At 39.2% G+C, this 25,750-nt stretch overlaps 1 protein-coding gene across 1 annotated transcript in view; it reads left to right on the top strand.

The window, feature by feature from the left end:
* VWA8 (von Willebrand factor A domain containing 8) overlaps nt 1–24,797 on the top strand; it is a 190,008-nt gene extending 165,211 nt beyond the window's left edge. Inside the window, exons 40-45 of the mRNA XM_040541186.1 lie at nt 3,655–3,763; nt 9,657–9,782; nt 11,732–11,890; nt 20,821–20,919; nt 22,080–22,318; nt 24,302–24,797. Coding sequence (XP_040397120.1) covers nt 3,655–3,763; nt 9,657–9,782; nt 11,732–11,890; nt 20,821–20,919; nt 22,080–22,318; nt 24,302–24,410 — 841 coding nt within the window. The 3' untranslated portion in view covers nt 24,411–24,797. The remainder of the gene's footprint in view (nt 1–3,654; nt 3,764–9,656; nt 9,783–11,731; nt 11,891–20,820; nt 20,920–22,079; nt 22,319–24,301) is intronic.
* The last annotated feature ends 953 nt before the right edge of the window (nt 24,798–25,750 follow it).

Below are 25,750 nucleotides of genomic sequence, written 5' to 3'. Positions count from 1 at the left end.
AATTGCTTCTTTTTGAAATAATTGTAGCCTATTGGTTAGATGATTTGAATTCTTAGATCTCAACAGACACTTTTATAAGAACTGTTGATCTTCCCTGCATTAGTGTAACACAGGGTTACTAACCAAGTATTTCTCATACCGTGCACAGAGATTCAGATTTCTTCCACTGTCTGAAATTTCAGGTCAACTCTGGTACTTGGCATAAAAAAAACTAAGGGTATTGATAGTCACACCAAATAAGTTTTACGTTTCAGCGCAGGACATAACTGCAATGTGAATAGCTGTGTGAAAGAAGAGAGTACAAGACAGATTAAAAAGATCAGAGCAAATAAATTTAGAATCAGCTTTATCAGCTCACATTTTGCTGCCATTAACAAAGTGATTCCCAATAGGGGGACAAATTTGGGTACTATAAGGAGTAGGTGAGATTACATCAGTTGAAGCAAATGGCATAAATAAAAAGGCTTTCAAGCATAGAGCACATGCTGTAAATGAATCAGTGTATTTAAAACCAGCAATTTTTCTACTGCATTCAGGTCAAGGTTCTTTTTTAATCTTGTTTTTATTACTAAATTTCCCGGAGCATTTAACATATTCATTAGAACATTAGTTATTGATAAAGACAGGGAAAATGTACAGGTTATACCAGAGTTTCACAGGAAGAGGTTCTGTAAAGGAAAATGCCTTTTAATAGCTATGTAATTTACACAAGCAACATCCAGAAATTTAAACTAAAAGTAGTTACTTCAGGCTTTACTTTCAGGGTGGAGGCAGGGCTCTCTTTTTTTCCTGGCGTTTTAGGAGGGCAGGATGGAAGACTACATTTAATCCTCTTTCTACAAAATTGCCTGTCAGTTGTCCCATAATAAAACCACTTGATATGTAAGGTCTTGGATACTGTACATCTGTTTATACATATGTCATGCTTTAGTGGGTTTCTAGCTGCCTGTATGATGCTTTGGAAAGCCCATGACAGGGGAAATTCGTAGATACTGATGCATGTTATGGCAGCACTGCAGCAGTGTTCTGTAAAATCTGAGTATCAGCACATGAGATAACAGTTCATGTCCTGCTAAAAGCAGTAAACTGGCATGTAACAGCAATAAATGTAGCCTATTCTGAAGATACATTTGACTTGGATTCTTATTCTGTACTTTTTGGGTCATTTTGGAAACTAACAGATAAAAGTTAGGAAAAGGGAGGTTGGAGTCCTTGGGCTAAAGGAAAAAAATAAGGGATACTGCAAATTTCCCTGTTTTGCTTATATATGATTATCTGGTAGGGATAATTTTATTACAAAGGCTTTTGATTGCTTTACTGGCTAGCAGAAAACATTTGAAATTGCCCTATTTTAGTAGAATAGAGTTACCAACTACTCTTGAATAGATGCGGTATTTTTCTGAACTGGCTTTCATTGTGGATCATTGTGGATTCTACCAAAGTAAAACTGCATGTGAGGTTTTTTGTTTGTTTGATACTTAAAGAAACATTTTCTTCGTTGATGTGAAGATCCCAAGCTCGGTTGGCAGCAGCTGTGAAGTAAATTAAAGTGTACAGCACTGAACGTTGTGTTTTCCAGCCTCTAATGAATAATAATAGCTGGCTATAATGACTACGTCAGTACATAATTCAAAATAGAAAAATAGAGTAATACTAAACACAACAAGAATTTGATGCTTGATTTTAATGTTATTAAAGGTCTAGTCCTTCAATAGTCCGGGTCCTGCACCTGGGACGGGGCAACCCTGGCTATACATACAGACTGGGTGACGAGACGCTGGAGAGCAGCCCCGCAGAGAGGGATCTGGGGGTTGTGGTTGACAGCAAGTTGAATATGAGCCAGCAATGTGCCCTGGCAGCCAGGAGGGCCAACCGCATCCTGGGGTGCATCAAGCACGGCATTGCTAGTCGGTCGAGGGAAGTGATTGTCCCCCTCTACTCTGCGCTGGTGCGGCCTCACCTCGAGTACTGTGTGCAGTTCTGGGCACCACAGTACAAAAAGGACATTAAACTGTTGGAGAGTGTCCAGAGGAGGGCGACTAAGATGGTGAAGGGCCTAGAGGGGAAGACATATGAGGAGCGGCTGAGGTCACTGGGCCTGTTCAGCCTGGAGAAGAGGAGGCTGAGTGGAGACCTCACCGCAGTCTACAACTTCCTCGCGAGGGGGAGTGGAGAGGCAGGTGACCTATTCTCCGTTATCACCAGTGACAGGACCCGTGGGAACGGTGTTAAGCTGAGGCAGGGGAAGTTTAGGCTGGACATCAGGAAGAGGTTCTTCACCGAAAGGGTGGTTGCACACTGGAACAGGCTCCCCAGGGAAGTAGTCACTGCACCAAGTCTGTCTGAATTTAAGAAGAGATTGGACTGTGCACTTAGTCACATGGTCTAAACTTTTGGGCAGACCTGTGCGGTGCCAGGAGTTGGACTTGATGATCCTTATGGGTCCCTTCCAACTCGGGATATTCTATGATAGTCTAGACAGCAGTTTGGATCTAGACCTGTGGTGTTTTCATTCTCATGTAGAGTATATATTTCAGGCAAGTAACTTGTCATGGTATGAAAAAAAATGGAATTTGAAATATGACTAGCCTATACGTACTATAGTAATCATTTACAGTTCATTTAAAAATCAGTATTTTCAAAGCAGTGTGAGTAAGATTATGCTGTTATGAAGTGCTTGTGTTTGAAATAAGCTGTGCATGGATAGACCAATATGTTTTAGCTCAGGACTGAATGCAGACACATGGTGGATGGTAGCATGGGCAGATACAAGATTGCTGCCACACTACATGATGCTGGATCACCAAAATTATCAAATGGTGCACACATCCAGCATATCAATCTGTCTGCTAGCTCATACTTCACTGTTAAACCTCTATAATTACATTCCGATTGTGAGTTTCACCAGTTTAAGGATATCTGCTCAGATACAATGTTGAGAACAAAAGAACTTTAAGTGGAGATGTCTTAATTTACAGAAGAAGCATGTCTCTGTTTTTATAGTGCAGATGTTGCTTTCTGTGTTAGATGTCTGGACAGAATAGAGTTCAGTGACATGACTCATTTTTTGTGGGGGAGCGCATTTTTATTCACGTTCATTTAAAGCTTCTTTGTTTCAAGATTTCGTCATTTTATGAAGTACAAACATAGGTATTTGAAACACAGTGACTAGTCATAAATCTTAAACAACAGATTTGAGAGCATGTCTTTACTTAACCTTTACGTTAAAATGTGGATTGTGATATGTTTAAAATACTCCAACAGTGAAGTAATGAATAGGCACTCATGATCCTTGTATGTACATACAGCAACACCTGAGCCACTAAAACCTTTAGAATTTGATCACAGTTTTCAGAACATCTGATTTATGTCCCAAACATGAAAGCAGATTAGGAGAGAGCCAAAGGATTAGTAACTTTAATGTTTTAATGTGAGGCAATCCCTGTAGACATTGGCGATCACCCGACTTTCCAAAAATTCACAAGAGTGTCTGCCACTTTTTTGATTTGTGTCATGTCTGTTCATTACAGTCTGAATTTGCCTGTTATCAAGTAAGCAAGCCTGTTATAATTTATATACGTAATGACTTATATGCATAAAAGGATGATGTACTTATTTCCTAAACTGTTCTAAGCTCCCTGTTCTTTGCTTTAGATTGAAAGAGATTCAGATGAGCGAGTATGATGCATCTACTTATGAAAGATTCTCTGGAGCAGTACGACGTCAAGTTCAGTCACTCCGCATCATCTTAGACAATCTGCAGGTAATCTTAGATTCACTGGTAAAGAAACATGGTCAGCTCATTACATTTTGCCCAAAATACTGTCCTGCTAATATTCAGTTACCATCTGGTGATGATACGTTTGAAGGTTAAATGTACAGGTTATAATCATCTTTAGGAAAAACACAATCTCATACTACTATTTCAAAGGCAGCTTTTAAGTGGATCTCAGTGCTCATCTTTACAAGTTACAGTATTCCCGTACCACAGCTCACAGAGATTCAGTATTAAAATTTTGTGAAAGAAAAGATGATATGTTATTAAAAGAGTATGTGACAGTGTGTAGAGCACAGTCTTTGTCTTTACTTCCTGTCCAAAAGACTTAAAAATGCAAATACTATAGGTGTTAAAAGAGCAAAACATTTACATCATAGCTCGGCTGCATATGCAGCTGAAACAAAATTTTCTTGGGTTTATTTTTAAATCTTACTAATAAAAATAGGTATAGCCTCAGTCTCCAAAAGTGGAAGGTAACCAGAATCACTAGTTTGCTTTTCTTCTAGTAACTGGTTCTGTGGCTGCTCCAGGGTTTATTAATGCTAGTGTTCACCTACGGTGTAAGTAAAACAAAAAGTGCGTTGTTTCAAGGAACTGCTAGTCTTCAGTGAAAATGAAAAGAAAATAAATTTACTCCTTATAAGACATCTCTCTGATTAAAAATAATCCTGTTGAAGGCTCAGAGATCTCCTCATTCAATGATCATTTAGGATGGTCTTGTAATACGCTTTGATTCATACATGCACTTAGTATGTGTTTCAGTTCAGGATTTAGGCTTTCGGTTTGCAAAGAGAGGATTCATTGAAAAAGTTTTATTTTTATCCAGATGGTTGTTTTTAACATGTTTCTAGCAGATATGCAGTTGGAAGCACACTCTAGGACAAGAAGAGAATAAGTGAATCTTCAGTTTAAAGTATTTTTTTAATCAGCCCTATCTATTCCTTGGAGCCAAAATTGTTATATTCAAGGATCACATTAATCATAGTCAAAATATAATGTATTTTGATATAAGTAGACATATCCTGTTCCTTTGTTAAAAAGGTCATCTTAATACCAAAGCAAAGACTTATAAGCCTCAGAATTTTATGAGACTTCACCAACTTCCTGGGAAAATCCATAACAGCTAACCACAGAGATAATAAATGTACAATATGATGAAAAAAAGCAAACTCAATGAATTTGGAAAAGCCAGCTCTTAGAATAAAAGCAATATTGAAAGCAAATTTTTCACTTTAAGAATTTCTATACATGTTTTGGTAGTTATTTTATTAGAATATGCACTAGGTCGATAATCAAGGTAAATGATAACAGGAGTTAGTTGAAAAATGCTTGCTGTTAATTGGGAAGCTAAATCCAAGCATGTTTTATTTTATGTTATTGAGAAAGAATATTTTTTATTCAAATTCTACAGTATGGTGAATCAAAGCCGCTGAGAGATATGCCACTGTCTCCCATTTATTCTTGGTAATCTTACATACACTATGTTTTCTCAGTTAAAACTATTCTCTTTCTCTGTTATCAGTCAGACATTCCTCATTTCTCAAAGAAAACTCAGTGGTACAGTACTGAGCTACTTGATACCTCTGATGTCGGTATAGTTTTAAATTTTTGAAAATCCCAAATTACGTTTTCAGTAGAGAGCATTTCTGGCTTTTTTAAAATGTGTTTGCCTTGTTTAAAACGTACTGTGTTCACATAATGAAAATACATTGTCCATGTTTAAAATCCATTTCACCTGGATTTTCTTTTCAACATATGTCTTTTTATTGATAGGTTTTGTGGTTTCGTTTTAAAAATTATGTTTCTTTGATTAACTTTTACATCCCAAGAATCAGGAGGCTGGGATTCTAGTCCGGTTGCTGATGCCTCAAAAATCAGTAACGGCAGCAAGATATATTTGAAATAGGCTGATCCTTGAAAGCAATGCATAAATACAGTCTGAGAACATAATTTCATTGTTAATCTTACTTGACATAACTCAATGATCTCTGTCAACTATTTGAACAAAATTAACAAAGCATTACAAGTTGTCGTTGATCTTGTGTAGAAGTAGCAAACCAGAACTCCAGGAAATTGAGTCAGTGATGAGCTTTCTTCTCTCTCCTAATGCTGACCATCCTCAGGGAAGCTTGTACGTGTGAACTAGATTCAAAAACTTTCAGTTACTCAGTGACTCAGAAAGGCCTTCTCAGATTTTATAGAATCATACTATCATAAAGGTTGGAAAAGACCTTCAAGATCATCTGATCCAACCATCACCCTACCACCAGTGTCACCCACTAAACGATGTCCCTAAGCACCACGTCCAACCTTTCCTTGAACAACCCCAGGGACGGCGACTCCACCGCCTCCCTGGGCAACCCGTCCCAATGCCTGACTGCTCTTTCAGAGAAGAAATGTCTCCTCATTTCTAACCTAAACCTCCTCCAGCATAACTTGAGGCCATTCCCTCTAGTCCTATCACTGGTCACCTGTGAGAAGAGGCCAACCCCCAGCTCCCCACACCTTCCTTTCAGGTAGCTGTAGAGAGCAACAAGGTCTCCCCTGAGCCTGCTCTTCTCCAGAGTAAACAACCCCAGTTCCCTCAGCCGCTCCTCGTAGGATTTGTGCTCCAGGCCCTTCACCAGCTTCGTAGCCCTAAGATGACTTGCCCTCTGGAAATACTCTTTTTGATTACAGAGGGAGTCTGGGGCAACTGCCCCTGTAGCTTCTGAGCATCCTTTAGGCACCTACATTTAAACTGGATGAAACTGGGCCTGAGTCACTGAGCCTAGTGGGGCTCTGTCTGATTTAGACTGTGTGGGAATTGTCAGGTCAGAGCGGCAAGAGTGAAATAGTGACAGTCCGGTAATAAACATAGCTCAGAGAGCTGAGACGGGGAGAAACCCTGTGCTATGTCAGTAGTAGGTTTCTGGTTTCAAAAACTACGTTTTTCTGGGAACGTATGCATAAAGTTTTCCTAGAAACAAATGGAGACTACAACTGGGAATATTTCATACAAACCTATACCATTAAATGTTTAAATACAGTCATTTCATATGCACTTTTTCTGAGCTCTTTACAGACATCATGGTTATATTTTGTAATATTTCTACGTAAGTATGCCATTGGTGTTTTTCAGTGAGAAGAATTACTGCAGTGGTGTATTATCATCAGGTGTTGTGTTGTCATGCTGATAAGATAGGGTATCTAGCACAATTTTTCTAATTTTAAAAGCAACACAAGAAATATATATACCATTTTTTCATCAATTTGGTGTTAGTATATCACAGTAGTAATAGACTGTATGACCCTTCTAGGAAAATACCAAAGTGATGTATATATATAATAGTTCTGGTTTTTCTCCTAAAAACATAAATATCCATATCACTTTTAAACTTAAGAAATTTATATATTGAAATTGTTCTGAAACTTACCTTATATATATATATGTGCATTATATAACACAAGTGCTTAAGGTGAGATTTCCTTAGCTTTTATAAAAGGAAAGAAATTCTTGGAAATTCTGCACTGAGTAGGCAGATGCTGAGTAGTCTAAAAATTTTAGCATTATTTTGCAAAGACATTAAGTCAGATTTTGTCAGTATTATATCCTATTTTAAAAGAGGAATGTAAACTCTGTGTTACTCTAATAAAATTTCAACTCCAGTACTGTTTTTTGTTGTTGTTGTTGTTGCATAGGCAGAACATAGCATAAGCTTTATAAGCTGGTAAATGGTCGGAAGGATTTTTAATTATGTTCATAATTAAAAACAATTTTCTTCCCACACTGCTGTTCATTGAACATCAAATAGTCCCAAAGCTAAAACTTTGTCAGTGCAAGCAGAAGTGAAACTAGCTGAGAGTTTGCTCAGTGAAGCTGAAATTTTTTATAATCTTCTGTTGTTTTTCCCTCCCGTTTAATGAAAGGAAGCAAATGACAAACATTTGACAAAACAGCAGCCCTCAGGAAGTGTTAAGGCTCTATGTGTCCCAGTACACTGGTGGCTAAGATGACTAGGAGCAAACTCATCTCATCTTCATCATCCTGGAAGTGCCATGATTCACTTTAGACAAGCTCTGTTCACTGAACAGCATGTTGTCTCCAGGAGCACTTTGTAATGGTTAGTTGGAGCGTTGCAGTTAGCCATGTGTTATCCTACTGTGTTTTTCACAGTGGGAAAACACTTACGGTGTGACACTTTGGTGGAGCAGACAGAGGTCACCTGGAATTTACAGGTGTCTTCTTGCAATGTTACACAAGTCTGAGGGCAGCAAAGGAATCAATGAGACTTTCAAACTCCGTCCCAAGAGTAATTAATGATAGCAGAAGCTACCAGTTTGGGTTACAAACAAGTTCCTGGATGCCCTGTCCCAAAAATGGGTTAAAGCTAGGCCAGCCATAACACCACTGAAATGTATCACAGAGCACAACTGACTGAATTCAGAACCCCTAAGAAATACTTTCCACTTTCCCCTCCTGTGATTTTCTAAGATGCTGAGGTTTCCATATATTGGCATTGTTATTTCTTCCCGTCAGGAAGCATCTGTAAAGCTTCTGACACAACCTAACTAAAAAAACTGTGCTTGACTCAGCTCTGTTAATTCTATACTGTAAAACGAACTAACCAAAACATTTTCCCCGTGGCTTTGTATTCTTTCTGCACACTTATTTTCATAGATAACTAGTCCATTAGTCTTGAATATGCAGTAGGCAGTAGTCCAGAATGCCTTTTTCCATATGCTCTAAAAAGAAAAACCTCATAAATTTTGACCAAAGTGATTTCAAAGATTCTCTGAGCCTTAGGAAGCCGCCATCTGACCACTCAGACTGTACAAAGTTACAAAGATTCATCCTCTCAAATCCCAGGCCTACATGGGATTTGTAATATAACACTTCCTGCTTGTCAAAGAGCGAGTGATTTTCATTCCAGAGATCCAATGTCTACGGCAGTTTGTGTCCTGCTGGATATTTGATTTACCTCCAGCTGCTGACCAGCAATTTTGTTGAGAGTGCAAATGTATTATACGTATAAAAATTTAAAATCGTCTTTCCTAGGTGGGCTTACTGCTGGGATGAGCAACTTCAAACTGAAAATGAAATAAAGCATAAAACACATATATGCATACTTTTCCATTTTTTTGATGGATCTTATGGCATGTGAACGTGATAAAGCTACCCTTTTAAAACATTCTTAAAATATTTTTTGTAATCTTAAGCACTTGAATCTTCAGCGTTCAGTGCTTGCTTCTATATACAGGTGTTCCATGAATATTTTAGTTGCTGGATTGTAGCGCATGTTCATCAGGCCAGGCTGTAGATAACCATTGCTCTTTTCAAAAAATTGAAAGAAGCATTTAGTGAAGTGTCTCTTGAGTATCACAATTTTCAATGTTTTTATTTTGAAATAGAAAATAGCATATTATGAATGTTGTTTTAAAAGATGCCATTACCTGAGGTTAATACTGCTTAGTTTCACATTTGTCACCTTTTTTTTTTTTCCTTCTTGTGCTACTTGGATGGAGAATCCATAATATGTGGTCAGTTATGTATGTCCTTCTGGTTGTATGTATTTCTGCACAGATTTTTTTACACAGATTTCCAGCACATTTGCAAGTAAAAAATGTTAACGTTTTCACAGTCCACAGTTAAACTGCCATATATCAAAATACTTACAGATGGCAAAATTACAGAGGGAATGTGTCCTTTGTCAGTATTATTTTTTCTTTTAGATAAAGAAAGTATGAGAGCTATGAAAATGTGTTCATTGACTTTTGCCAAAAATATTACATAATTACAAAGGAAGTTCATTTGTATGTCATATTCAGCAGGAATTAAATCGCCTAAAATACATTCGCATCACTAAGTGAATTAAGGTGTGGTTTTTTTCTGTCGTAGGCCAAGGGTAAGGAAAGACAATGGCTGAGACACCAAGCTGTTGGAGAGTTAGATGATGCCAAAATCATTGATGGGCTGACAGGAGAAAAAGCCATTTATAAACGACGGGGAGAGCTCGAGCCACAAGTAAGTATCCAACAAGTAGCAGGGGAACGTAGGGAAAGATCTGAACAGGTTTGATGGTTTCTTAGGAGCTGTACAATATATGTGTATGGAGTTTGAGTGAGGTATAGAGATTAGAACCTTAGAAGAACCATCTCTGGCACAGGAATTCACTGAGACAGTGGCGACCACAAGATGGAAGATGTGCTTCACCTTTTCTTATAGTTTTCCACGTTTGCTGTTGGCCACTGTCAGAGAGATAATGCTAATCGAGACAGTCCTTTGTTTCCAATGCAACTCTTTTTATGCTCTTACTTTATATTTTAATGAGCTGAAGGCAATCATCAGAAAACTGTTTATTTATCTAAAAAAGAAAAGGAAAAGATCTTCTCACTGATGTAATTAAATTTAATTTTTATTAATATAGACCCTGATACCCTAGGAAGTTTTTAAAAAGCCAAACACTTTACAAATCTGTTCTTACTCCGTGATACACAAAGCATTTTGGCTTTCACAGGTATTTGGATTTACAAGAATAAAAACAGTAATGAGAAAAAAGTGTGAACCAAAGCCATTAAGATATGATAAAGTTGTCTGTATTGTGGCTCATTTCAGCCTTTCCTTACAAGACAAGGTTGGGCCTTACAGGAGACTGTAACAGTGAAACCAGTTGAAGCAGACCAACAAAACGTGGCCAGAGCTAGTGTGGCTAATCAATAATATATAACAGTAGTACTTCATGATAGATACCATTTTTTTTGGTATTTTTTTTTTCCATTAAGATTCTTTTTTTTAATTAGGTAAGTACGACATCTTTTTGTGCATCAGCTGATGCACAAATGATGATGCATCATCACCACATTTGATGAATTTCTGTTATTTTTATTTCTGCTATTTGGTCCTGATGTCTCTTACTTTGACCAGTTCATAGAAGTTGGGCTTGCCTGTGTGAAAGATCAATAAGGGAAAAATGATTTGATCTTCATTTGTAATCTTTTTCAAAATGCATTTATACAATATATGTATTTTAAAACTTTGTTAAAGTAGTTCAGTTACAACAGGAAAAAAAAGGGATGTTTAAATTTTGCATTAAAAAAAAAAAGGATTTAATGTAGGATTTAATGGGTCCTGTTGTTCCTCCTGCTTTTGGTAGAACAGGGATGCCACAGTTGATTGAGGGAACAATTAAAAGTGTGAAGCACACAAATGCTGGCAACTCTTTACAGGTAATAGAAACATTTTAGGTATTTGTTTTTAATGTGACTGTTTGTTTTTTGTTGTTGTTTTTGTTTTGTTTTGTTTTTTGCCAGATCATATTTAGGAGCCTTCTACTTGAGTGCAGACTCATCTTACTGCACACTGTATAAAGCAGCGCCTTCGAATGTACTGTGCCAGTAATTGTTAAAACAGATGGGGACTGTTTTCAGGAAAAAATAATGGTTTCAGGATCAGAATGAAGAAAAAAAACTAGTAGTTAATCAGAACAAGATTTCAAACATTTTTAGAACGTTATTAACCTCAGCAGACAAGATTTTACAGTCTTATAAGGGTCCCTGTTAGTACTGTAAGCCAAGGAAAAACATTTCCCTTATGAGCCTTGGCAGACAGAGCAAACTTGAGAGTCTTCTTACTGAAATAAAACATAAAGAATAAAAAATGAGGCAGAAAAAGGTATTTTCCTGACAAGCATGTATGGAATTCTTCGAGTTTTTTTCTTTCCAGTCTTTGAAGGTGAGGGGAAGGAATAAATTGAGGTACCTGTTCAGTAATTGTTTTGAAACAGAAAAAAAGGTTAAAATGGTTTTGTTCTTTTTTTTTTTTATATATATATAATCAGTGTTTGCTGGATAAAGGTTTTGTGCTCTGCACAGTCCAGTGGGTTCTCTTTCTAAACTGTTTTATCCTTTGTATGGTGTTTAGTTTTCTCATTTATACTGTAGAAAACTTTTTTTTGTGCTGTGTTCCCTTGTCAGCCTGGAAGCCCCCAGCAGAAACCTAAACGCTTGCGCTTGGTGGTGGATGTCTCTGGTAGCATGTACCGCTTTAATGGGGTAGATGGACGGCTGGAACGCTCCATGGAGGCTGTCTGCATGGTCATGGAAGCTTTTGAGAATTATGAGCACAAATTTAAGGTAATTACAGCTGGGCTAAGAGGTCTGTGGTTATAGCTCAGACTGTGTGGAGCAGTGGAAAAAGTGTTTCAGCAGTCAGTCTAGCCAAAGAACATTATTCATTCCTGTAAGGAAATAAAGGCATTGATCTGTTTCTAGCAATCTGAAAAATCATTCTAGTGAATGGATAAGAAACATTACACACTTCAGCAGGGGGGAGTTCAATTTAAGACTTTAAGACTTTAATTTGATGAAATATGCTGCCTTTTTCTGTGCATATGTTTATTTGTTTCTTCATACAGAAACACTTAAGACTACAGAATGCAAGTAAGTATGAACTTTGGGACATGCAAAAATGTCCAGCCTTTCAATCTCACACCAGAGTACAGACAGTGTTAATTTCTGATGGAAAAAGACCAAACTTCTTTGTTCATTAGTTATGTTCTCTTCCTGTTACCTGAAAGGAAGAAAATAATTTCTTGTACTGGAACATATTAGGTCCAAAATGTTATTTAATAGTAACCTGCAAAAGAAATGTAAATAAATGTTACAGTCTTTTTTTATCTCTGCAAACAGAAACAAGGCCTAGAGTATGTTTCTTTAACCTCAAAAATGACAGAAATGGCCAATCTTGAGTTAATTCTTGGCAAACTCAAAGTTTAATGAAAGAATAAGTATGTCCAACTGAAGATCATCTCACATAGGAGACATAAAATGCATCTGAACAAAATGTAAAATCTTCTAAACAAAATCAGTAGAAAACTTAGTCCCAATCAATCCAATCAGGTTTGCTTCACATTGTTCCTCTGATAGCATAATCCTACAGATTTCTGTTCTTACATAGAATTTCTTGTACAAAAACAGGTCATATGGAGTCATGTGCTTAATGAATGTCTTCTAAAATAAACCAATCATTTAGACTTCTGTTTGTCAGAGAAAAGGCTATAAAATGAGACAAGCATTGTGTTTTTAGCCTACTTTCCTAGGTAAATCTTGTGCTGTCATACTCTGTCAGTCATGCTTTTTTCCCCTTGAACTTCAGAGCATATTGCTTAATTTCAAACAAATTTGAAACAGTGGCTGAGTTCCCAAAGATACTACACTTCTGCAAATGTCATAAAAATGGGACAGGTAGATAGTGAGCCTCTGTTTGTGTTAGTGTTGGAGAAAAATTCTGTAACCGTAAGATTAGACCTTAGCCTAGAGAAGCCATGTGGGAACTCAACTGTAATCAGGAAATAAATGGGAAAGGGGTTTAGTGGATCAGCTGCTCACATAGCTCCTGCTCACTGACAATAGAAATGTTAATAATAAATATTAACAGGGGTAGCATAATTATATAACACAATTTGTGTGGCTTGGTAAATCAAAAATATTTGAAAACCATGCATGTTAGTATTACCAAATGCAAGATCATCCACAAAGGAATAAGAAATAGAAGTAGCGGACATACGAATAAATGTGATATATTGGGGTATAGTCAACATGGCCTTTGTAAAGGGAAGTAATGTATTTTGAAGAGTCGATATGTATGTGACAAGCAAGGCTGGTTGATGGAGTCTCCTTAGCCAAAAGCATTTGACAAAAAGTCCCTCACCATCATCTCATAAAGAAACGGAACTACTTTAGAGATAAAAGGGAAGGCCTTCAAATAAATGAACTACTGCTTAAAATACAGAAAACAGACAACTCTAAGCAACTGTTTTTCAGAGTGAGGAAGTAAAGGAAGGTCATGGGTGACATTAGGATTTGTGCCAGTCCCATGTTGTTTGTAATAATTCTTGAGTGAGTATTTGTAAGTGATTTGGACAAGAGGACAGTGAGGTGACAAAAGTTGTTATCTGTATGAAGTTATTTGGGAAAACAAGAAGGGAAATCTAACTGCAAAAAGTTGGAGAAAAAGATCTGGCAATAAATAGTCACTGGGAAATGAAATGGCAGATGGTGTTTGGTGCTATCAAATGTAAAGTACTGCAGATGGAAAAGAATTATCCTAATTTTAAATACACAGTGAGAAACTCTCAGCTGTCTACTGGTGTTCACTCTCAACTATTTATTAGTGCTCAGCAAAGAAATTTTGTAATTATGGTGTATGGTTCTTTGAACACTCAGAGCCCACCAGCTGTCAAAAGGTTAATTGAATGTTAGAAAAAGAACAGAGAACAAAGCAGAAGGCATCAAAATGCCTCTGTAAACATCCATAGAGCATCCATTTGAGGAGTAAAATATGCAGCTTTGGTCCCCCATCTCACAGAAGTTCTTGTAGAGCTGAAAGATGTAGATGAGAGGGTGGCAGGGATTATAATGAGTTTGGAAGTGTCCCCATACAAGAAATGGCTAGACAGGCAAGAACTGCTCAGTTTAGAGGAGATAAAAAATCAAGGAACTGATAAAATCTTGAGTCAAATGGAAAAGGTAAGCAGGGAATGGTTTTTCACTGTTTTAGTACACCCATTCTTCAGTTGTGAACAATGAGTCATTCTACATTTATGCAATAGAGAACAGTGTCTTAGAAGGTAATGACACTGAAAAAGATGTAGTGTAGTACTAGATAACCTTTTGTCCTTATTTCCAGTGCAGCTTTATAGCTGAGAACCCAGACATGACCTTCAGGTGCAAAGTAAAGGAATAACATGTAGAAGTAGACAGCCAAGCAGCTTCATGTACAGAATTAGTAAGGTAATTAAAAAACATGTTCAGTTCTGGGATTTTTAAATCTGTGTATCATTACCTTTCAAATCCCTCTGTGTCTATTACAGATTATTGTATTTTGTTTGGCAGTACTTGCTGTTGGCTGGTGTTTTGCATCGCACATAGATGAAACCCTGTATTTTGCCACATAAATAGCTCAAAATGCAGTTAGGTGTAACAGTAAATGTGCTTTCTAACACAATTTATAAAAACACTGACACCGAAACTATGTGCAGTTATTAGTTGTGAAAATTGCCACTCTGATAACAGTAAGACAGGAGTTATATTATCCTCACAATCGCTATGAGTCAAGAGAATTATAAGGCTAATTTTATACTTCAAGTAACAGTGGTTGAGGAAGATGCTGGAAATTTTAGTGATAGGGAGAAAAAGTTGTTGTCATCTTCTACATCTGATCAATTTAAGTTGGCTCTGGGACAACTTTCCTTCATTTAAGGCTTCTTCCCCTAGAGAGAGGACTTTCGTGGGCCAGTAATAGCACTTCGATTCAAGGCAGGCCAGATCCAGCGTGAGCTCTCAACTACAGAGCTGCATTTGCACAAGGGGAAAAAAGTATTTTTCTTCTTCCATCTCTCTCTTTGATGCCTCATTGGGATTTGATTCACTGAAATCATAGTATCTACACAAGTATTATGTCTCCCTAGAAATGACTAGGACAGCAAACAAGATGTGGCCTTATATTTCACTGAACACTGAAAATGAGAACCAACAGAACCATTTATTGGGTTTGAAGTATAGTCTTAACATGATCCAATCATTAGGCTAAAGTATCTCTTTTTAACCTATGTGACACAGTCCTCTCATATCTGAAGTCTCCCGGGCATGTGCCAACAGACTCCTTGAGTCATTCCTTTGATAAAAATAAACAATATTTCTAAAATATCCCACTCTAAAATACAAGACGTCATAGAATCATAGAATGGTTTGGAAGAGACCTTGAAGACCGTCTGATTCCAACCCCCCCCCGCCATGGGCAGAAACACCTCCCACTAGACCAGGTTGCTCAAAGCCCCATCCAACCTGTCCTTGAACACCTCCAGGGATGGGGCATCCACAGCTTCTCTGGGCAGCCTGTGCCAGTGCCTCACCACCTTCACAGTAAAGAATTTCTTCCTCATATCTAATCTAAATCTACCTTATTTTAGTTTGAAACCATTCCCCCTCATCCTATCCCTAAACTCCCTGACAAAGAGTCCGACCCCAGCTTTGCTGTAGGCCCCCTTTAGGCACTGGAAGGCCACTGAAAGGTCTTCCTGGAGCCTTCTCTTCTCCAGGCTAAACAACCCCAACTCCCTCAGCCTGTCTTTGTAGGAGAGGTGCTCCAGCCCTTTGATCATCCTCGTGCCCTCCTCTGGACTCACTCCAGCAAGTCCATGTCCTTCCTATGCTGGGGCCCCAGAGCTGGATGCAGCACTCCAGGTGGAGTCTCACAAGAGCAGAGCAGAGGGGGAGAATCACCTCCTTCTACCTGCTGGCCACACTTGTTTTGATGCAGCCAAAGATATGGTTGGTTCCTTGGCTGCAAACGCACATTGCTGGCTCATGTTGAGCTTCTCATCAGCCAACACCCCCAGGTCCTTCTCCTCAGGGCTGCTCTCAATCCATTCTGTGCCCAGACTGTGTTTGTGCTTGGGATTGCCCCAGCCCAGGTGCAGCACCTTGCACATGGCCTTGTTGAACTCATGAGGTTCGCACAGGCCCACCTCTCAAGCCTGCCCAGATCCCTCTGGATGGCATCCCTTACCTCCAGTGTGTCCACCACATCACTCAGCTTGGTGTTGTCAGCAAACTTGGTGATGGTGCACTCAATCCCACTGTCCATGTCACCAACAAAGATGTTAAATAATGCCAGTCCCAATACCGACCCCTGAGGAACACCACACATCACTGATCTCCACTTGGACATTGAGCTGTTGACCGCAACTCTTTGAGTGCAACCATACGGTGAACTCCTTACCCACCAAGTGGTCCAGCCATCAAATCCATGTCTCTCAAATTTAGAGGCAAGGATGTCATGCAGGGCAGTGTCAAATGCTTTGACAGTGTCAAATGCTTTCTGAGGGTGGTTTTATAAAAATAGATTTTTCTGGCCTTTAGTTATGCCTGCTATCAGTTTCTGTTGTAGCCCCATTTGCAAGAGTCATAGCAATATGTGCTGCAAATTTGAGGGGTTTCTTGCATAGCAAGTGTTGAATCTGGGGGACCTTCAGGCTTGTTGAGTAAAACATTCAAAGGGGATTTGCATGGTAATGTTCCCTTTTACTATCAAAGCACAGTGCAAGCTTTGGAAACCAATTTTTGGCCTTTGCTCAGGATCACCTTTCTGCTCGTACCTGGTTTACTTCTCTGCTAAATAACGTTATGAAAGAATTGGGTGGGTTTTTTCATGGCTGATTTATCCTGCCAGCTGAACTCTCCCCATGTGTGGTATCCTTTGGGTACCACTGATGATGATTGGTCTTTTTAGTACTGAAAGAAGGTAGAGAGTACCTTCTCCTTTCCTCTTTTACAGAAGAGCTAAATGTTGGGTATGTGGGTGTACCAAGCAGATAATGATGTTGTCCTTCATAGAAGGTTAAACTAGTGCCAGCAGGTATTCGTTAGCTTTTTATGCTTGTGCAGAACAACCTGCCTGCTTCCATTTCCCGTAAGTGCAGGCAGTGCATCATTCCCTGTCAAGGGGGAAATGGGAGGTTCATTCCACAGTCAGGAAACCCATTTAAATTAACAGCCATGTTTCAAACCCCTCCTCCAATGTCATCTCATCCATGCTTCTTCTGAAGTAGTAAAGAACAGAGTGGGAGGTGGGAGTGACTGAGATAATAGAAGCCACGTTCTCAGTCTCATCCTAATGATGGAGGTTAACTATGACCCTACACATGCACCTGACCCCTTCAAATGTGTGGCTGCATAACCTGTATGTATGTAAGTTATAATAAGCAAGTTGTTTATCAGGGTTGAAGTTCTTGCATCTTTTGTACACCTTATTGCACGTGTCAGTTATTTGAAAATGTGCAGAAGGGCAGTTTATTCTTTGTTTTAGCAGAGGTAGTATTATGTCTGTCACATAAACCGTATGGTTTTATATCATCCCTAATTACTTCATTTGCGCACATGATGGCAGATTTAGGAGGCATGTCCAGTAAATTATACAACAGCAATTTTATGAAGCCTTTAAAAATTGTAAGTGGTTCAATAAATGACATATTCTGAAACTAGTAGGAAGAGTCTGAAATTTTATTTATAGCAATATTAAAGGCATAATGCACATTTTTTTATGCCAATTTCAGCATTCTCCATTTGGATAATTTACTTATAGAGTTAATTACTTATTACTGTTATTACTGAATACCTTATTACTTTTAATTACCTTATTACTGTTAATTCAGGAAAAGAAAAAATTTTTCACATGCTTGGCAGAACTGTTTCTTTTGAATAATAAACTGGAAATGAATTATAAAAGATCTTCAGTGTTGTCCAAAGAAGAGATGCATTTATAAAGATCTAGCCCTCCAGTAGAGGCCTGTCTAATTCACACTGACTTTTACATTCAGCGTACATCTTCTTTCAGCTTTTTTTAAACGCCTTCAGAAATTACAACCTTTTAGTACAACAGCTGCAGAAGACAAAGTCTTCCATTTTATCCATTTCAAGCAGCAGCAGTGATCCATTTCGTGCAAAATGTAACAGTGGAATAGGGATTGTTTTAGCCTGTAAGGAAAGAAAACAGCAAAATGATGCTATTTGGGGAGACAATGTGTTTACATGTGTACTCAAAGCTCTGATTAGAGCAGTTCTTGTCTCAGTGTACCTGAGGCTGCTGGAAAACAAGCTTCTGTGTACCACAATAATATATTAATTCAATTAAGGCTGCACTGTAGCAAACAAATATTTTGCTGCTGGATTTGTCCTGAGAGCCTACGCTTGCACGCTATTTTGTAAAAAAAAAAAAAAAAAAAAAAAAAAAAAGGCTGCCAGTCCTATGCTGACTTAAATCAATCCAAGCCAGCGTTCCTGTGTTTCTGCCCCAGCTTGTGCAGGAATTCAAGGGGGGCTAAATCCATGGTGATTGAACTAGGAGTTATAGCCATCCACACAGACTGTCAAGCTGAGTTTAAACCCAGCCTTTTTGAGATGAAAGGTTTGCCCGCTATTATGGTGCACCAAGGACCAAAGTGGTATTCCCAAATAGCAAAACGTGTCCTGTTCCCATGAAGTCTGTCTGACAGGGCTGGTACCTTGGGGAAGAGATCCACAAAATGCTGTGAAGGAACTCTTACGGAGTATTCAGGCTTCGTTTTACACAGGAGAATGACAGCGTTTTGCTTTCTATAATTAGGTTGTTGATTTTAAAGGGGATACAAAACTGCTCAGTGAAGGACATGCAGGGTTTTGTAATTAAGAGCCTATCCTGAAGATCTGTGGACGCTGTTGTCGTTATATAATAACCACGTTAGTGCTGTATGTTTTCTGCTCCATTAAGCCACTGCTTTATTTAGTTCCTCTGATTTGAATAACGTCTCGTTTTTAAGACAATACACATGCACGCTCTGTGTGTTCAAGTTCTTGATTTCATCCTGTAGTAATCCCAAAGTATGCTGAATGTAACCTCAACGTTATTCTCAAAATGTGTGTGTTTTCATTTGCTATGTCTTTTCTCTGACAAAGATAACTGTTTGGGGACAACAGAAACACTGGGTAAATATTCATCAGGAAAGAGAGAGTCTGAGGACTTAACAGTGAGGAAAGGCTATATGAGCAGAAGCAGGTTTTGAAGAGAAAGACAGAAAGGTTTCACTTATTGCTGAGTAGCAAATACAAGACATGGAAGAGCTGAGAGAACAGGAGTTGGAAAAGCCAACAGAGCAAAATGATATTAGAGTACACGGAGACAAGATTATATGAAGATTTCCCAGAGGAAGAAAGTCTGGGTTATGTGAGGCAGTTATAAAAGTGTGAACCTGGGTGAAATAACCTATATGTGGCACATTTGCTCTTCTGCAGAGGTGTCACATTTAGGAATGTTCCAGCTGCTATAGCTTTCTTTTACCCTTAATAAGTAAATTGGCATCATGGAAATGAATAAAAAGAGCTGTGTTGATAAAGAATGCCATTTCTTCAACCTCCACAACCCAACTTGTACCAAATAAAGTGTTCTTCAATAGGAAAGAAAAGACAGAAAGACTTTGAGGATGAGACCCACCTTTTGCCATATGATTATGTCAGAATTAGGGACCTCCAGGTACTACATGAATAAAAGGTAACAGAAAGACAAAATATTGCATGAGGGCTCCCTGTCTGCTAGAGACAGTTGTGTGCCAGCTAGTCAGGGGAAATAAAGGCATGTTCATGCAGCACTCCACGGGCAGGTCATATGAGCTGGAATACACTGGGGATTTGGTGGCTCAGGATCCAGGCAATGCTCTATCACTTGGTGTAGACAACTCTTAAATACTCTCTTGTCCTGCTGGTGAATTCTCCCTGGGGTGATTGCCATATCCACAACACAAAGGTCAGGTCAGGACCTTGCTGTAACTTGGCTTGTCTTGGTTTTCATGCAGCTCTCGCATAAAACAAAAGCCTTCCAGCTATTACCTTATTTGTTCAACGAGATACTTGAACTAATACATCTCTATATGTCATTTTTGTTGCATCTTCTACAAGGGAATGCTGTGCTCACTGCCTTCTTCAAAAATGTACAGAGACTCTTGGAATTCACTTCTCCACATACCTTTAACAATGGTTTTGATCTGTTAATGCACAAATATAAGGAATGCTGATTTACAAAAAACGGAAGGCTTGTAGTACTTTTTTTTTCAGAGAAGAATGAGGTCACAAAAACACTTCATCAGGCATTGAAGCTACTCTCAAACAATGCACTTTTTGTTTGTCAGACTCAAGAGAAAGAAAATTACTACTTTAAAAAAAGTAAGTGGACAATGTGAGAGCGCAAGGTCTTGATCTTATGCATCACCGCTCTGCAGTTGGTGGGTTGAGGTGAAAAACAGGCCATAGAAATAAGTAACTGTTCTTTAATTTCATTAGTTAGTGATTCTCTCCAATGTTTTCATGTCAGGGAGAAATCTCAAGTGGTTCCCTTAAGCAGCTCATAAATGTATGCAGTGGGCAGCATTTGGGTTTTCTTGTTGAAAGCAAATTGCCTTTGATCTTTCTCCTGTCATTGTGACCCGAGGACCACGTATGACTAACAGATGACTGATAAATTTTCTTTCTTGCAGTATGATATTGTTGGACATTCAGGAGATGGCTTCAACATCACCTTGGTTGGGAGTGACAAAGTTCCCAAGAACAATAAGCAAAGATTAGAGATTCTTAAGGTAAATCCTACTGATAAGTGATGATGGATAATTAAGGGTTTTATGACTGCAAAGCATTAGAAGAATGAAATATAAGAGAGACAAGGAAGCAAAATAGGTGTGTTTGCATAAAGCTGAAACAGAGCCTTTCAAAGACCAAAAATAATTGAGGCTAGATATAGTGCCAAAATAATAGAGGCTAGATATGCCTTTTTGTGGACAGCTGTGTCATGTCATTTTGTCTGCGTGTCAAAGGGTATAGGAATTTCCAGACATTATACAATGATATATGCAGTTCTACCTAAATAACATGATCATAATATTAGCATGTAAGTGGCTGATATAAACTGTAGAGGGATCCTAGGTCATTAATTTGGCCTTGTACCTTCGAGAATTAGTACATCACCGTAGCAGTGAGAAATTGCATCAATGCTAGCCTGGAAACATGTTCAATCACAATTGAAAAATGACTGTATTCATCAAAATTTTACTGCAATAGGATGCAAAAAAAATCAGGTATATTGCAGGATTTACCTGTTTGGCAGTTTGATGCATTAGAACTGTGTATTTGATCTTCCTTCAAAAAGTATTTTTAAAAGATTTGGTTTAGAAGGACTGGATTTTCTAATGTCTAAATTTCCCCACCTTCTGCACAGGAAACAACCTCATCAACGCAGGCAGCGTATTTATTTTATAAAAGCTCAAAGAAAATGTTTCAACGTTTTTAAAACTTGCTGCCTCTATCTGAGTCAGATATTTGATACCAACCATGACACTGTTAGGACTTGGAAGTCTAGTGCAAATTATAAACAGGTGGGAGCTGGTCGCAGTGTTAGGAAACAAAGCCCTCTTTTCTTTCTTAAATATCTAGCAGTGTAGCTTCTACTCAAACTGCAGCTGATCAAAGTATTTTACCTTCCTTAGGGACCCGCCTAATTCTGTAATTCTGTCCATGTGTGGTATTGTTTGTGTTTTTAACAACTCATGCCTGTCTTATGATACAACATATTATATATAAAAAGCTGCATCTTCTGTGCTATCTGGAGCACTGTCCACATTTCTGGAGATGCATCCCCTAATACAGCATAAATTAATACTTACTCCCTCCAGCGCCAGCCAAAATAAATGTTTATTCATAAAGTCATCTTACATATTTACATTTGGTTACGTTGTGCACACAGGTCATGCACGCCCATGCTCAGTTCTGCATGAGTGGCGATCATACCTTGGAAGGGACAGAGCATGCCATTCGAGAAATCGCCAAGGAAGAGGCTGATGAATATTTTGTTATCGTCTTGAGTGACGCAAATCTCGAGCGATATGGTATTAAACCATCAAGGTTTGCCCAGGTCCTGACCACCAATGCTCAAGTCAATGCTTTTGCCATATTTATAGGATCCTTAGGAGACCAGGCAGATAGGTAAGTATAAGTTATATCCCTAAAATAACTTTGGTTCCATTCATCAGAAAGCTAAACTATGCTGGGGAAAAGAAACAAAAAACACTATGCAGGAAGCACTTCTTTACTGTGTGGAGCACTGGTCTGGGTTGCCCACAGAGGTTGTGGAGTCTCCCGCCTTGGAGACCTTCAAAAGCCACCTGGACGTGGTGCTGGGCACCCTGCTTTGGGGGTCCCTGCTTGAGCAGGGGGTTGGCCCAGATGGCCTCCAGGGCTCCCTGCCGGCTGTGATGCTTCTAATACAGTGAAGTTAGGTATAGTTGCCCGTGCTGGTGTTCTCCACTAAGGTTTTGCTCTACTAGAGAGAAGCAGTAGCTTTAACTTGTGTCGGGGAGGAGATTGGTTCATGGATCTTTGCAAACCTCCCTTGCAGCCATCTGATTCAAAGTATTCTGAGCATCTTAAGGGAGCGACTAAGTCTGTCCTCCCACTGGAGGACACGCGCTGTCCACATGTGTAATACCACCATGTAATCATGACAGAGACGCAATTCCTTTGCTAGTGCCCAGTATATGGTTTGAAAATGTGTGGGCTTAAGGCATAAAAGCAAAGAAGCTGGAGATTTATGGTCTTTAAAACTGCCAAAAATTTGACACAGATCCTCCCCTTGCGTTAGAGACCTAAATTCTTTGGAGGGTATGAGCCAATATGCCTGCTTTTAGTGGTGCTACATAATTGTACTTTAAACTGCTAGGGCACAGGGGAAAATAAGGAAATTCTGTCTCAGGTGATGTTCTGCATCTGCTGAGGACCAGCACACACAACAGAAAGCTGTTACAGCCACAAATATTGACAGTGCCTTTTCTGCTTCTGTTCACATCTGTGACTAGAGCAGAATGAGGCAAGGCCCAGAGGGTGTTGGCCCCTGGTATGTAGTTTTGATCAGAAAAGGTTTGAAAAATACGGCAGCACAGGCAGCGGTAGTCCTGTCTGCAGGTCTGTGCATCAGAGCTGTGGTACGCATTAAAAAAGAATCCACTCTGAAAGACTGTAATTACAGAATGTCCTCTTACATCTGCTAGGAGTATAAAAAAGGAGGAAAAAAAAAAAGGCAAAGCATTGACCATATCCTGCTGTGTAAGAAGAGATGTTATAATTGCCTAGTTCAGTGGGTATGGGACATGCACACAATGCTGTCACTGAGCTGCCTTTCTGTGTATGTGTAAGTGCAGAATTAGACAAAGCCTTCCTGTAGCTGCTCTGGGGGAAGGAGAAGGGAATTCTTCGTAGCAGCTTTTTAAAAACCCACTTTAAAAGTGCAGCTGAACACTGGAGAAATGGTGTGGAGCATAAAATAAAACTTGCTTAAAAAGCAGTGAGAAAATAACTTCCAAGCCTGCTGGCTGGACATGAGGGAGGTGGATTTAGTGAAATACATCTTGTTTGGCTATTTTTAAAGGGAGGTTAAGCTGTGAATAAAAATGTGTCAGGCTAATATTTGTAGAAAAATATCTGTATATCTAATCTGCTGTGGTCTAGAAGAGGAAATACAAAGAGCACATTTAGAATTGCTCAACGTGTTGAAATGAAAGAGCTGTGAGTTCAGTCAAAACATGGTGATACATTTAGAGCAAGTAAATATCTGCCTTTCCAGAGAAAACGTCTAGCTGCCATCAGAAAAACAGATGCGTTAATACCTTGCTGGGACGTTTGTACCTTGATCAAAATGGATTTTTTGCACGTCAGAAAGAGGATGTGAATTAAAAAATCTCTAGAAATAGCCTTGATTGTCTTGCTGAAGGGACCTCTGCGACCTAACTGCTTTCAGTGTTTCCTCCCACTGCTGCTTTCCCAAGCCCTTAATTGCATAGTGACAGCAACACGAATGGCATGTATTGCAAGGTATTCAGAAGTAAAAACATCCTTTCTTAAGGACCTCCAGCTTGCTGTAGGAAATGTAATTGGAAATGGTAATTCTGCCTTGTCCCTCCTTCTGCTCCGCAGGCTGCAGAGGACACTGCCAGCAGGACGGTCTTTTATTGCCATGGATACCAAAGAGATCCCCCAGATTTTGCAGCAGATCTTTACATCGACCATGCTGTCAAGTGCCTAGCCATCACCGACGTCACGGTGCGTGAATTCAAAGCAGAAATCCACTCCTGCTGAAGATATGAACCCTGAAGCTGAGGATGAACAGCTACTAATGAAATACAAACTGTTCTGTAATCAGCAAACCAACCGAAATCTGCACTGCAGCTGTGCTGTACAGTTTCACCAAAAATCCCTCAACCAACTTCATGTGTTCAAAGAATTGCAGTGGGGCTGAGGTAAATCTCAGGAAGGTTACAGAGGGAATGTTCTTCCAGAGGGACAAATAAATAAAGGACACTTTGTGATCATTACTCTGGCTGATGGGTTGCCAGCACTGCAGCATCATCTCACATGGTTTTGCTGACATGGTTCTCTGGGATTTGATAATATTATACAAAGCAGAGCCAGACAATCTGTTGCAATGTTTTGTGTGCGTATGTTTGAATGGGTAGTTAACTTTGTCTCTAATTTAAGCAGGTCTGCTTTTGTCAGGCAGGAAACCCTTCCTTCCTCTGCTGTTGCTTTCTTGTCCTGGTGGACATCGGGTCTTCGCCAGTGGAGGCTGGGAACAATGGAGTGGTTTGCAAACAGTGACGGTCACACGTAAACATTCATTATCTGATCAGGCACGGTGCTCAGCATTGTCAGATCTGGAGAAAGTGGCTGTTAAGAAGGGGGGCAAAAGTGATTATTACAGTTCTGCCTGTGAAAAGGGTCAAAACAGTGTTAAAAACCCACCAGCCAACATTGCCCAGAGAAGCTGTGGCTGCCCCATCCCTGGAGGTGTTCAAGGCCAGGCTGGATGGGGCTTTGGGCAACCTGGTCTGGTGGGAGGTGTCCCTGCCCATGGCAGGGCGTTTGGAACTGGGTGATCTTTAAGGTCCCTTCCAACCCAAACCATTCTATGAGTCTGTGATTTCCAAGGAGGGGATGACTACAGCATCTCCTCTGTATGACGAATGATGGAGTCCTGCTTTGCTTTCGTCCAGAGTCCCTGGGATGGCCTCAGTACCTGGAGGTGCCTTTTTGATTGAGAGACAGAATAGTTACTAGCACTTTGCTAGAGCTCCTTTGTGATCTGTGTTGTTTGGGTCTGCTGAAGGTGAAAGTGGAGGAGAGATTTAGGCATGAGAAAATATGTTATTTTTTATAAAGGAAAAAGAAATCTGTTTTCATTTTATCAAGACATACATATCCAGGATATTTATAAAGACATAATAGTGTTGGCTGGTGTTTGGCTTGTCCCATGAGGCAATAATCCCTCTTCATATACTAAAGAACAGATATCTTGCAGTGCACTGGGAACACAGGAGTACTTGAATTTATGATTAAACTAAGCTGGGGGGTGCATCATCTCTGGTA

Source organism: Cygnus olor, chromosome 1, assembly GCF_009769625.2.
Source record: "Cygnus olor isolate bCygOlo1 chromosome 1, bCygOlo1.pri.v2, whole genome shotgun sequence".
Lineage (NCBI taxonomy): Eukaryota > Metazoa > Chordata > Aves > Anseriformes > Anatidae > Cygnus > Cygnus olor.
The sequence above is the reverse complement of the archived record's forward strand: the minus strand, read 5'-3'. Positions and strand labels throughout refer to the sequence as shown.